Below are 13959 nucleotides of genomic sequence, written 5' to 3'. Positions count from 1 at the left end.
AGTCTAGAAATTTCACTTCTGGGTATTTACGTGAAGTAAACAAAAACACCCATTTGAAAAGATACACACATCCCAATATTCACTGCAGCGTTATTTATAAAAAGCAAAATATGGAATCAACCTAAGTGCTCATCCACAGAGGAGTGGATAATGAATATTCTATCCACAACGGAATATTATTCAGTCATTTAAAAAGAGTGATATCATGCCATTTCCAATGTAGATCGACCTGGAGGGTAATTTGCTAAATGGAATAGGTGAGACACAGAAAGACAAATGCCATCTGATTCCATGAGTCTATGTGGAATCTAAACAACAACAACAACAACAAATGAACAAAGCAAAATAAAACAAAAACAGACACAGAGACAAACTGGTGGTTGCCACAGGGAAGTGGGGTGGGGGCGAACGAAACAGGTAAAGCGGATAAGAGGTATGAACTTCCAGTTGTAAAATAAATGTCACAGGGATGTAATAAACAGAATAATGAATACTGTCAATAATAATGTAAATAACTTTGTAGAGCGACAAATGTTTGCCAGACCTACTGTGGTGATCATTCCACAATATTCTTAAATGTTGAATCCCTGTGTTGTATACCTGAAACTAACATAATAGTGTATATCAACTCTACTTCAATTTAGGAAATATTAAATCCTCCTGAAAGTAAAAGATATTCAAATCTGAAAGAATTAATATCTAGAAACAAATTACTTTGTCCTCGGATGTTAAAAGGCTCCTCTCCTTGCAGTCCACTGTACTGATCACGTACATTTCCAGCACCTGACACAGTGTCTATCACCACAAAGACATCAAATAACATTTTGTTTCATAAATTCATGAACTATTAGGTATTCACCGCTAAAGAAGAACCAACCGAGCTAACGTCCACAGCAAGGTAAGAACAATCGACTGAACAGTAACCAAATGGCACTTCTGTTTATCCTTCTCTCATTAAATTTAATTATTTTAGGAACTGCTTCTTTGATTATAATTACTAGCAAATTGTAATTACTAGCAAATGAAGCCAGGCTGCTTAGCACAGTTTCTGGCATATATTAGTTATACAGTGTTATTTGGATTCAGTTCTAATTTCATAAAACTTATATTGGGTAGAAGCAATAAGCGTAATAAAAAATTTTAGCCATCTAGAAAGCTAGCTACTTGCTTTTCATTTTTGCAGCTCTAGAGCAGGGGAGGGGAACTATCTTTTTATATCACTAATCAAGAAAATAATGTCAGAGGTGTCTGCTTCTGCCTGGTCCTCTCCTTGGGCCCTCCCCTTCAGCCTCTGCTCTTCCAGTCCCATTTGCCCTCTGGGCAGCCCGCTCCTCACTGGCTTCATCCCCCTACCCTGGCACCTGCGGAGAAGGAGCAGATGCTATCCTGGCTAACCCTGCTTGGCCACTGCAGACATCCTGGTCCCTCCCCACTCCCTGCAGGCTGTGCATGCCCAGGCATAAGGACCCCAGGAGCTACAGTAAGCCCTACCCAAGTCAGTCAGAGAGAGTCAGCTCTCCAAAGAGTCAGTCATGACATTCTGGAGCCTTCTGGTCTTTGGTCTTCTCCACCCAGGAATCCCCACTCACATGCCATGCTACCCTCTCAGTGCCCTGGGATCCCTGACTGTACACTTACTCTTCCTCATCGCTATGGGTAAATCCCACCAGCTCTCCAGCCCAGGATCAAAGCATCTGTCTGTACGTCTCTCTGGCTGGGCTGCTTCCATGGATAGGGTGGTATAAATCGAGAGCAACAGCAAGTGGGAAGCATCTATCTCATCACAGCAATGCGCATGACTTCCCTGTCTCAGGAGCTCTGCACCCCCACTTTGCTCCAGCTCCCTCTCCTCCCAAACCACATCCTTCTGTACTTTCTCTAGCAAGCCCCTGCCACCCTTTGCCCAAACTTCCATCCTCTCCTCTATTCCCAGTACTGTCACTGCTTCACCAAATGCCCAAGGTTCACCTGATAGTCCCTCCCCTATAATCCCATAACAGTTCAGTCAGTTCAGTCGCTCAGTCGTGTCTGACTCCTTGCGACCCCATGAACCACAGCACTCCAGGCCTCCTTGTCCATCACCAACCCCCAGAGTCCACCCAAACCCATGTCCATGGAGTCGATGATGCCATCCAACTATCTCATCCTCTGTTGTCCCCTTCTCCTCCTGCCCTCAATCTTTCCCAGCATCAGGGTCTTTTCCAAAATCCCGTAACAGTTTGCACTTATATTTTAACCAGATTCCTAGAAACAGACATTGAAATGGAAATTCACATATAGGAAGATTATCGTGGGATGTTCTCAGGATCAGCACCCAAAGGAAGCAGGACTGGCCCGAGGAAGAAGCTGAACTGTGATAGAGTCACCTAAAATCTTCAGGCCAGCCCTATAGGAGCTCTGGAGAAAGAAATGGCAACCCACTCCAGTGTTCTTGCCTGGAGACGTCCACGAACAGAAGAGTCTGGCAGACTATAGTCCATAGGGTCGCAAAGAGTTGACCATGACTGAGAGACTATCACTCACTCACAGGAGCTCTGGAGCTGAACTAGCCATTCAGACTTGCCCCACTTGGAGACCCAGAGGCCAGGCCTTCATACCTTCCATTGCCCAGTTAAGGGCGGCACTTGAGAAGGGAACATGACCTTGATTGAAGCTGCTTTCTCCCACCAAAGGCAATTCCTAGAGAGGAGCTCAGCTGAGAGCCAGCAGCAGCTAACTATGCTTAGAGGAGGAAGGAAAGAGCGCCAGGGTCCCAGAGGGACATCACTGTAACACATGATCCACTGCACATTTGCCATATTCTAAGGCAGTGTCTTCATTCTTGCTTTCATTCAACAAATATTTGTCAACTGTACAGGGCCCTGGGGCTTCCCTGGTGGCCCAGTGGTAAAGAATCTGCCTACTAGTGCGGAGATTCCACTCCGATCCAGGAAGATCCCACATGCCAAGGAGCAGCTAGGCTCACGCGCCGCTACTATTGAGCCTGTGTTCTAGAGCCCGGGAGCCGCAGCTACTGAGCCCATGTGCCCCAACTACTGAGCCCGCATGCCTTAGAGCCCGTGCTCTGCAACGAGAGAAGCCACTGCAAGGAGAAGCCTGAGCACCAGTCCTGCAACTAAAGAGTAGCCCCCGATCGTCACAACTAGAGAAAAGCCTGAGCAGAAACAAAGACCCAGCACAGCCAAAAATAAATATTTGTTTTAAAAAAGAACTATGAAATTCACTATATAATTAGCTTAGGCTTAACTCCACTGGTAGTAAATTTGGAGTCAATGGTTGACCCGACAGGCGCAGTTCCTATGGTAATAATGCTCTTCTAACTTCCTGTACTGGGCACTGGCTACCATTTCCTCGCAGTTCATGTGAATCTCTGGGGTGAGGCGAGCAGCCAAATGCCAGGGAAGGGCACCTTAGTGGTAATGATAGTATAATACTCTTAACAGGATTATAAAATTGGGAATTGGCAGCACTCAAATCTGAATTAAGCAGAGTAAACTTGGTCTGTGTGTCGGGAAAAAAAAATGAGATTTCTCCCCAGTACTGTGCTGACATCCAAAGTGCCTAACTCAATCCCAGAAGACTGAGAAAATTCAGTTTGCACAGGGACTGGGGCGGAGTGAGAAAGTAACATGGTTTCTAAGCAAGGTTTCAAGCCTGAAGAGAATCTCAATTCACAGACTCTTGAAAATTGTTTCTCTGCTTACAATTAAGGTTGGCAAAAGTTGAAGTTGGCTTGGTTTAACGTTTGAGAAAAGCAGGTCATTTCACCGATTATTTGCTTCAATGGCAAGCTAGAGCTTTCATGTCCCAAAGATAAGGGAACATTTGCATTCTTGTGCTTTGAATTTCAGCTGGAAGAGGAACTTCTTGGATCTAAACAGCTCCCTTGGTTCAAATTAAATCAAAGCCAGGACTATGAGACCTACTAGTTCAAAAGCTCCCAGTCCAGAGAATTATAGACAGAGGAAAAGGCTACACTTCTCTCTGTACCTTTGAGCTATGGGCTGAGAGACTGACTATGAGATGCATATTGAAGTGAAAGTCGCTCAGTTGCGTCTGACTCTTTGCGACCACATAGACTATGCAGTCCACGGAATTCTCCAGGCCAGAATACTGAAATGGGTAGCCATTCCCTTCTCCAGGGCATCTTCCCAACCCAGGGATCCGACCCAGGTCTCCCTCATTGCAGGTAGGTTCTTTACCAGCTGAGCCACCAGGGAAGCCTGATACGCATATTAATCAAGTACGAATTGACATGAATCACACATTTCTGTTCTTGCAGTAAAGACTGTATGGCTGTCTTCCCTCGGCACATTTGTCCCCCTCTGAAACCTGGTTCTAATCCTAACTCTGTCCTGAATCAGCTCTACGATCTTCAAGAAAATGACTCATCCTCTCTGGATTTCTCATTTCCATCATTGGTAGAACCACCTGACAATGTTAACTGAAGTCTCTTTCAATTCTAAAATATTATGTCTATGACATAAGCGTGTTTACCACTGAGCATAACTACTTATCAAATGAGGTCATGAACAGGAGAGGGAAAGAATAAATGAATAAACAAACACTTTAATAAATGGAAACTCAGTAGCTTAAGAGGCATATTTCTACCCATATGTGCGTGCTAAGTGGCTTCCGTTCTGTCCAACTCTTTGTGACCCTATGGACTGTAGCCTGCCAGGCTCCTCTGTCCACGGTGTTGTGCTGGCCAAAATCTTGGCTTTCTCTGCCCACCAAACCAAATTAAAAAAAAAATACGGAGACAGAGTTCGGAGGAAATAGAAAGGTGGCTTTAATTCTCAGCCGGCAGAGAGGGAAACAGAGCAGGCTTATGCCTCAAGAACTGTGCGCCACCCGCCCATGAGAAGTCCAGGGCTCACAGTCAGGAGTCAGTCAAGAGGAACAAAGGTGTTAGGATTTTGGCTTCTTCCTCCTGCCTTGTTTCAAAGACAGTCATTGGCTGGTGTCAGTAATTGAGTCTGGCAGTTCAGTGGCTCGGCAGCCTTCTTTCTAACTACAAGCGGAAGGGTGTTTTGAGGGTAAACACCAGATACAGGATGTATTTAGCATAGAGTCAAAGGGAAAAAATGTGCATTGTACCTCCTGCAGAGTTAGGGGGCACAAAAGCAAACTTGGTTACAGACATTCAGAGTTATGAGCAGTTAAAACAAAAAAAAACTAAGAATATTCAGGTCTGCTCACTGTTCTCTTTATCTTCTTTATTCTCAGGAAAGAGGGGGGGTGGGGCGGGGGGTGGGTAATTCCTCTTTTTTTTCCTTTTCACTACAACACTTCTTCTGAACTGGATGAGATACCTCTAAAAGGAAATGCACTAGGTGGTGAATATACAAAATGTTTGAGAGGCACGAAAAGAGATGTAGTAATTATGAGTACAATGGACTCAATGGCTGCTGCTGGAAGCTACAAACACATTAGAGAAAGACAATGAAAGGCTGAGGTGATTCATCAGTGTTACAGGGTAAGGAGCAAAAATCAGAGGACCTCCTTGGCAGTAAGTAGGCTCACCACCTGCAGCCAGAGGCAGAATTTGAGCATCAAGCCCAGGACTTAATTACAAGGCAGAAAGTGAAGAGGAACTAAAAAGCCTCTTGATGAAAGTGAAAGAGGAGAGTGAAAAAGTTGACTTAAAGCTCAACATTCAGAAAACGAAGATCATGGCATCTGGTCCCATCACTTCATGGGAAATAGATGGGGAAACAGTGGAAACAGTGTCAGACTTTATTTTGGGGGGCTCCAAAATCACTGCAGATGGTGGCTGCAGCCATGAAATTAAAAGACGTCTTACTCTTTGGAAGGAAAGTTATGACCAACCTAGATAGCATATTGAAAAGCAGAGACATTACTTTGCCAACAAAGGTCCGTCTAGTCAAGGCTATGGTTTTTCCAGTGGTCATGTATGGATATGAGAGTTGGACTGTGAAGAAGGCTGAGCACCGAAGAATTGATGCTTTTGAACTGTGGTGTTGGAGAAGACTCTTGAGAGTCCCTTGGACTGCAAGGAGATCCAACCAGTCCATTCTGAAGGAGATCAGCCCTGGGATTTCTTCAGAAGGAATGATGCTAAAGCTGAAACTCCAGTACTTTGGCCACCTCATGGGAAGAGTTGACTCACTGGAAAAGGCTCTGATGCTGGGAGGGATTGGGGGCAGGAGGAGAAGGGGACGACAGAGGATGAGATGGCTGGATGGCATCACTGACTTGATGGATGTGAGTCTGAGTGAACCCTGGGAGTTGGTGATGGACAGGGAGGCCTGGCGTGCTGCAGTTCATGGGGTCGCAAAGAGTCGGACACGACTGAGTGAATGAACTGAACTGAACTGAACTGAAAGCCCCAGAGAAGGTTGGAATCCCAACTGCTGCAAGGCTGCTGTGTCTGGAGTCGAGCTCTGATTGGGAAGAAATGGGACCTTGATTATAAAGTGGGCACCAACAGGGTCAATGCACTAAGAAACCTTGAGCCGCGAGATCCTCCAAAACCATCCGAGCCTGAGGAAGTAGCCCATTTCTCCTAGTTACAGGTCAGTGCTCCCAGCCCTTGCTGAAGACAGCTCGAATGCATAGTGTAAGGCGAGTGCAGAGAAAAAGAGAGCAAGCTGGGCAGTCAGGCAAGAAAAGGAAATTTATTAGAGGGAAAAGAGAGGATGACTGGTTCTTAAGGAGAACCAGCATTCTCCCTTTCTGACGGAGTCCTTCTTATACCCCACCAATGAAAATTTCTCTGAAGGGATGGTCACATAGCCTGAGGTCTGGGATCTGGTGATCTTGCAGCTTTAAGAAGATAAGCACCAGTGAGATAATAGGATGCCATTTGGGCAATTTGGTCAGTTTCACAGATCACTCTGATTTTATTCTTCATTTGCAAGGTCAAGATAACGAGCCATCTTATCAGTGAGACCCCACATGGGCCCTATCACATAGACCATCATCTTGCAAGACAACATCCCACCCTGGGATCTCACTCCACCTCCTCTCTTGGCCACCAGAACAACAACTAGCATCAAGTTACAATATCATCAGCCCAGGGAAGTGCTGGACCTGCTACAAGAGGCCTAAGTGCCAAAGGAGATACCAGATCTAGCCAAACCACACCAACAGGAACCAGGAAGGAATGTATAGGACTGCTGCTGCTAAGTTGCTTCAGTCATGTCCAACTCTGTGCGATGCCAGAAACGGCAGCCCACCAGGCTCCCCGTCCCTGGGATTCTCCAGGCAAGAACACTGGAGTGGGTTGCCATTTCCTTCTCCAATGCATGAAAGTGAAAAGTGAAAGTGAAATCGCTCAGTCGTGTCCGACTCTTAGCGACCCCATGGACTGCAGCCTACCAGGCACTTCTGTCCATGGGATTTTCCAGGCAAGAGTACTGGAGTGGGTTGCCATTGCCTCCTCTGATATATAGGACTAGATACTGGATGTTCTGTCAAAAGAAAAAGAAGAATATTAAGTTAAAAAATAATAATAAAGTCAAATAGGGAAGAATCTATAGGCCCAATAGTTACCGAGTCCAAGCTCACTCTGCTTGCCACACAACAGGTCAATAGACAGGACTGCAGACTAATGTTTCAAAGTCACCATCTTGTAAGGGTCTGGATGCCAGAATCTTTTATAGGACACAGATTGGGGGAGATGAGGAAATAAAGCAAAAAGATTGTTAATCTTGCAAATTTCTCCTAAAATAGTCAGTCTTGGGGGCGGGGGGAGGATGTGTTAATTTCTTCCTTCCTGTAGCCACCCACAGGTGAACAGGGTCAGGATATTTCCCTGAACAAAGGCACTTGGTTTAGCATTCAGGCAGAGGGACAGGGTTCCCCGAGGAAGGCCATTATGGTATAAACAGTATCCTTTAAGTGAACAAAAGCAACAGGAAGCAAAGGTTAAAGTAAAAGAAACAGCTCCAATACTTAGATTTTGTTCTTCCCTGTAACACATGATGGAATAGAAAAGAGACCAAGCGTGGCCTCAGACGGGTTGGTTCAGCATGTGTAGCCAAGCCAATATGGAGCCCAGCTGACTTACAGCCCCATGTAAACGTGGCCCTCAAAGACAGTGAGGAGAAGCCCTTCTGTGGTCAGAGCTGCGAATGATGGTCATCCACTGTGTGTGTAAAGAGCCCAGGCAGTCATATGGGCAGTGGCAAAAGACTTGCCTAATTGACCAGGGGCCTGGGAAGGAAAAGATCAAAAGATTGGGGGAAAGGAGGGCAGGAAGGGGCAGGAATTCACACTGAATGAAATCAACACACAGTCCAGGCACAGGTTCGCCATCACAGCTCTCAGGTCGTGGCCAACACCACCATCCATGGGCTTTCAGTCTTAGATTCACCAAAATGGACTCTGAAGTACATCATTTCAGTCCAACAAACTTGACTTTAAAGCAACAGAGGGGGCTTTGCTGATAGTCCAGTGGTTAAGAATCTGCTGGCCAATGCACAAGACACGAGTTCAATCCCTATGCCAGGAAGATCCCACATGCCACGGGGCTAGTACGTTCTTGTGCCACAGCTACAGAGCCCATGCCCTAGAGTCCAAGAGCCACAACAACTGATCCCTTGCTCTGAAACTACTGAAGATTGCCCACATTCCTGGAGTCCCCGCTCTGCAATTGGAAAAGCCACTGCAATGACAAGCCCCAAAGAAAAGTAGCTCCCTCCCTCCACAACTAGAGAGAGCCTGAGTATAGCAATGAAGACCCAGGATAACCATTAATAAAAGTTATAAATAAATAAAGCAACAGAGGTGCAGGAATGGGCAGATGGCTGTTGGACCCACCAGGTAGAACTCACATCACGCAGTCCAGAAATGCCAGCCTCATAGAGCAATGGAAAGGTGTGGTTTCGAGATAATATCCTGCAGTGTTATTCTTCAAGATGTGGTATGTACCCTACACCAATGAGCATTTTATGGTGCTCTTTATCCAGCAAATAAAATACATGGGTTCAGAAACCAAAGGCTGGAAATGGGAATAGTCCCACTGACAGTCGTTCTCACCAATACACTTGCTGTGAACTTAGAAGCAAGCGGGTCACAGAGGAACAAGGGTGCCCTTTAGTGGATCCTGGGGTTCAGTGTTCAGAAATCATCTTCAGGACCAAGGTACTCACTCCCCAGCTTCCAGAGAGCTGACTGCTGATGGCTTCTAACTACATGCCTCTCTGGGACCTGCCTTTGGTCTAAGGGAGTTGCCTAGCCCAGGTTATACCCTCTCCAAAGGGGCAGCCCACAAGGAGGACTGTTCATGCCTGGTCCCAAAGCCTGGTTCCCTTGCCTCAGAAAAGCCTTCTGAGCTCCAAAGCTCACTACAGATCGATTGAGGGCTCCTTTGCAACTCTATCCACATTGAACCTTTCTCTCTGCCCAGGCCTACTTTCCCCCTTCCTTATGTGTGTCAGAATAACATGTGTTCTCCAATAAGCCTCCTACATATAAATCTCCATTTGAGATTCTGTTTCCAGAGAACACAACCTAGGAGACATGGTGAAGAGGTGGAAGAGACAGACAGGAAAGGGAAGAAGGCCAAGGAAGGGTGCATTAATGAGAGAGTAACAGGTGTGGGCAGCTGGACCCAGATCTTTCTGGGTATCCTCTGAGGATCACTACACAGACATTTCAATTTGTACACAATTCTTCACATATGTACCAGAAATCTAAAATATCATGTAGTTGTGATTCATAACAGTTATTCCAGTGATTTCCAGCTTAAAATTTGGAGCAAACTGTCCTTAACAGGATATCAAGTACCAATATCTTCAAATATTGATATGTTGTTACATCATAAGTCCCACTGATTCACAATTTAATATCATATACACTACATACCCAAACTGTCAATCGTTCACAGCACATTAACCAAGTTACTAGGAAAACTGGACTACCACGACCAAAGATGTTATAGTATAGTGCACAAAATTCTGACCAGGAGAGCCAAGATCAAAAAGTGGTTTGCTGTAGGAAATAATTCTACCAAAACGATATGGGAAGAGAAGTAATTTAAAGTGTTCAAGACATTAAATGCACAACTGATTCCAAACTGCCATTTAGTATGCTTTTGTGTTACAGGATATAAAAGCTACCCCCCATCTATGGAATGTTAAGCTGACACCCAAGACAATCAAAGCCTCCCGTATCCAATATCCCACTATTTTCTGGTTGTACCAAAAAATAAACAACCAGCAAATGATTTCACCTCTTAAAAAAAAGCATTTACACTTAAAAAATGGGATGAGGTGGGATTCCCTCCTTTTTAAAAATGTTTCTAGAGCTACTAAAAAACTTGCATTTACAAAATAGTTGATAAAAATATTCCTCTGGATTGTACAAGAAGGGAAACAGGGACCACTGACAGGACTCGGTGTGTGGTTATTAATCAGACTTGGCTTCTTTCTCTTCTGCTTCATCAGAGGCTGGGCTCTCCTCGTTTTTAGTCTCTCCATTTTCTGCAGGTAAGTCTTCTTTAGTCTCCTGGTTGGCCACTTCCGCCTGTTTTCCCTTTGCTTCTCTTTTCCCTTTTGTTTGCACTTTTTTGTCTGAAGATTTATCCTTTCCCGCCGCCTTTTTTGGCTTCGTTTCCACTTTTGCAGGAGCCGGTTTAGCTGACAACCTCGCCGACCTCCTCTTGGGCTCCTCCTTCGCCGCCCCCTCGGCGGAGCTGACCTTCCTCTTGGGCATCGTGGCGACGGGGCGGGCGAGAGCCGGGTGCCTGAGGGCCGCGGCGCGCCGAGAGCCTTCGAGAAGCTGAGTAGCCTGACCGCTGCCGCTCCTCCCGCCGCCCGAGCTGCTGGGACCCGCGGCGGGGGTGGTCTCTGGGTATCCTCTGAAAGCCTCCATTGACTATACCTCAGAAGAGCCTGAATCAGGAATTAAAAAAAAAAAAAAAAAAACAGGACACTTATCCACCAATTCCCTTCCCCCTTTGATGATCGCCCCTGGGAATTAAGTCTCTGACATTTCTGACTTGCTTCCCCACCCCAACAAGTGGTCCCAGCCTCCTTCTTTGGCCAGGGGACAGCCCCAGTCAGAGAAACAAAGATGCTGGGGTTAAGGTACCCTGGCCATGGATGGAAGATGGAAGCTGTCCGCTAAAGCTTCTGCTGGTCACCTGAGTGAGCAACAGTGTATGAGTGGGGCAGAGACATCATCTGCTAACAGGTAGTGATAGTACACTTCAGGGTTACCATGAGGATTAAATAAGATTTCACAAGTCTACAGTTTTAGTATGGGGTCTGGAGGAAAGCAAAGATTCAACAAATGGTCATCTCCAACCTCTGTAGAGTTGACCCTTGAACAACATGGGTTGAACAGAACCAGTCCACTTACACGCAGATTTTTTTTTTTTTCCAATTAATACATACAGTACTACATGATCCGTGGTTGGTTGAATTCACAGATGTGGAACCCATAGATAGGGGAAGGCCAGCTAAGGGACTTGAGCATTGTCATATTTTGTTATCTACTGGTTGGTCCTGGAATATATATAGGCTTCCCTGGTAGCTCAGCTGGTAAAGAATCTACCTGCAATGCAGGAGACCCCAGTTCAATTCCTGGGTCAGGAAGATCCCCTGGAGAAGGCATAGGCTACCCACTCCAGTATTCATGGGCTTCCCTGGTAGCTCAGATGGTAAAGAATCTGCCTTCACTGAGGAAGACCTGGGTTCAATCCCTGGGTTGTTAAGATTCCCTGGAGGATGGCATGGCAACCCACACCAGTATTCTTGCCTGGGGAATCCCCATGGACAGAGGAGCCTGGTAGGCTACAGTCCATGGTGTCACAAAGAGTCGGACACAACTGAATGACTAAGCGTGCACACACACACACACACATATAAATTTAAAAAGCCAGCAAGGGGCCAGGTATGAACATATATGTTAATATATAATATTATATTATATTATATTAATATACATATTCATCCCTGCTCCCTTGCTGGATTTTTTTTCTTCATGTAGATAAATATGAAGGAAAGGATTTTTAAATTAAATAGCAATAGGGTATCAGAGCCCCTAAAAGGTAAACTTTACCAGCACACAAAATGTTATCGACTCAGCCTCCTCACAAATATTAAAGAGGCAGTTAACGGTATCTGCCATGCGGCCTTTCTTCTAACTGACCTAACATAAACAGCACTTGCCCTTGCCACTGAGCAATCAGCTCTTTGCACGTCTGTATCATAGCAACATCCAGCTGAACTTTCAAGAGTACTGAAGCATCCCTTTGGTGGCTACAGTTGTCCTAGCAGCAAGATGGAACTGAAGGAAAATCCCCACTGAGTGATCAGTGTACTGGAACTCAGGGGCCTGAATGTCCCACACACTTGACACATGAGCTTGACCAGCCTCTTGATTCCTCTGAGCCTTGATTCTCTCACCTGTAAACCAAGCCCCTGGACTCTATTCATTTGTTTATTCATTTAACAAATATTTGCTGAGCACCTGGTAGATGCCAGACTCAAAGCCACTGAGGAGGGGAAGGAGGGTAGCCAATCTTCAGGGTTTTTTCCCAAATTTCACTGGGACTTGGAATGGCACATGTGCAAAAATATGGAAATATGTCCCCAAACCAGCATTTCCCACATGCCATTCAAGTACCATCTCATAGCCAAACCCTCCATCATGTTGCTAATGACCCTCTTTCCCATCACCTTCTCGGTAAAAAAAACAAAAACAAAAAACACAGTTGTTTGGAGTCCTCCCCTTGCCCACCCAAAAGAGGTCATGGAGGAAGAGAGCTGGAAGGAACGTGGGTTTGCCCAGGGTTGCTGAGTCAGCCGGACTCCTCCCTGCTCCCAGTCCTGTGCTCCTCGCCCCTCCCCTCTTCTCCAGGGAGCCACGCCTCCACAGGGCTGGCTTCAATGCTGATCTGCATTTTGCACGCTCTGTCGGAATGAATTTTGGGATCTCACTAGTCCCCTCAGCAAAATATCAGGTGGAAGTGGACCAGACTTGGATGCAAAGGACAATTATATAATTTGCCTAAGTCCCAGAAATGCCACAGCCTCTGCTAGTTCTCGTTTTCCCTTTCATCCCTTTCCCTAAGAAGCCTAGGAAATTAATTCCACAGCCTAGCAACTAAACCCACACATAACCTTTCAGCAACTGAGGGTGCTTTCTTCACACGCTGGGAGACTGACTGCAAACGTGGCTCCAAGACGAAATTCCTTTTGCTTCTCATTGTCCCTTGGACTGCAAGGAGATCCAACCAGTCCATTCTAAAGGAGATCAGCCCTGGGTGTTCTTTGGAAGGAACGATGCTAAAGCTGAAACTCCAGTACTTTGGCCACCTCATGCGAAGAGCTGACTTATTGGAAAAGACTCTGATGCTGAGAGGGACTGGGGGCAGGAGGAAAAGGGGACAACAGAGGATGAGATGGCTGGATGGCATCACCGACTTGATGGACGTGAGTTTGAGTGAACTCTGGGATATAGTGATGGACAGGGAGGCCTGGTGTGCTGTGATTCATGGGGTCGCAAAGAGTCGGACACGACTGAGCGACTGAACTGAACTGAACTGACAGTGTTAATGGGGGTGAGACTGTCACATGTATATTAATAACTATAGATATAACTGTCGGAGAAGGCGATGGCACCCCTCTCCAGTACTCTTGCCTAGAGAATATCATGAACAGAGGAGACTGGTAGGCTGCAGTCCATGAGGTTGAGAAGAGTCGGACACAACTGAGCGACTTCACTTTCACTTTTCACTTTCATGCATTGGAGAAGGAAATGGCAACCCACTACAGTGTTCTTGCCTGGAGAATTCCAGGGACGGTAGAGCCTGGGGGGCTGCTGTCTATGGGGTCACACAGAATTGGACACTGAAGCGACTTAGCAGCAGCAGCAGCAGCATAGAAATAACTGTAGACACTAAACACACTATTATGTCATTACATATGCATGTTATTATATCATGTATATAAATTTTATATTATATAAATTAGTATTTACATA

At 45.8% G+C, this 13959-nt stretch overlaps 1 protein-coding gene across 1 annotated transcript; it reads right to left on the bottom strand.

Moving 5' to 3' along the window:
• Window positions 1–10038: 10038 nt before the first annotated feature.
• Window positions 10039–10809, bottom strand: LOC133260394 (non-histone chromosomal protein HMG-14). The gene has a single exon (XM_061438699.1). It carries the CDS (start codon window positions 10681–10683, stop codon window positions 10378–10380), a length of 306 nt encoding a protein of 101 aa, XP_061294683.1. The 5' UTR covers window positions 10684–10809; the 3' UTR covers window positions 10039–10377.
• Between the last annotated feature and the right edge of the window lie 3150 nt (window positions 10810–13959).

This window comes from Bos javanicus, chromosome 14 (genome assembly GCF_032452875.1).
Source record: "Bos javanicus breed banteng chromosome 14, ARS-OSU_banteng_1.0, whole genome shotgun sequence".
Taxonomy (NCBI): domain Eukaryota; kingdom Metazoa; phylum Chordata; class Mammalia; order Artiodactyla; family Bovidae; genus Bos; species Bos javanicus.
This window is presented reverse-complemented; position numbering and strand designations above follow the sequence as displayed.

What these genes read in the sequence shown, in the direction of transcription:
- LOC133260394 (XM_061438699.1), bottom strand. Translation starts at nt 10,683, where the DNA reads ATGCCCAAGAGGAAGGTCAGCTCCGCCGAGGGGGCGGCGAAGGAGGAG.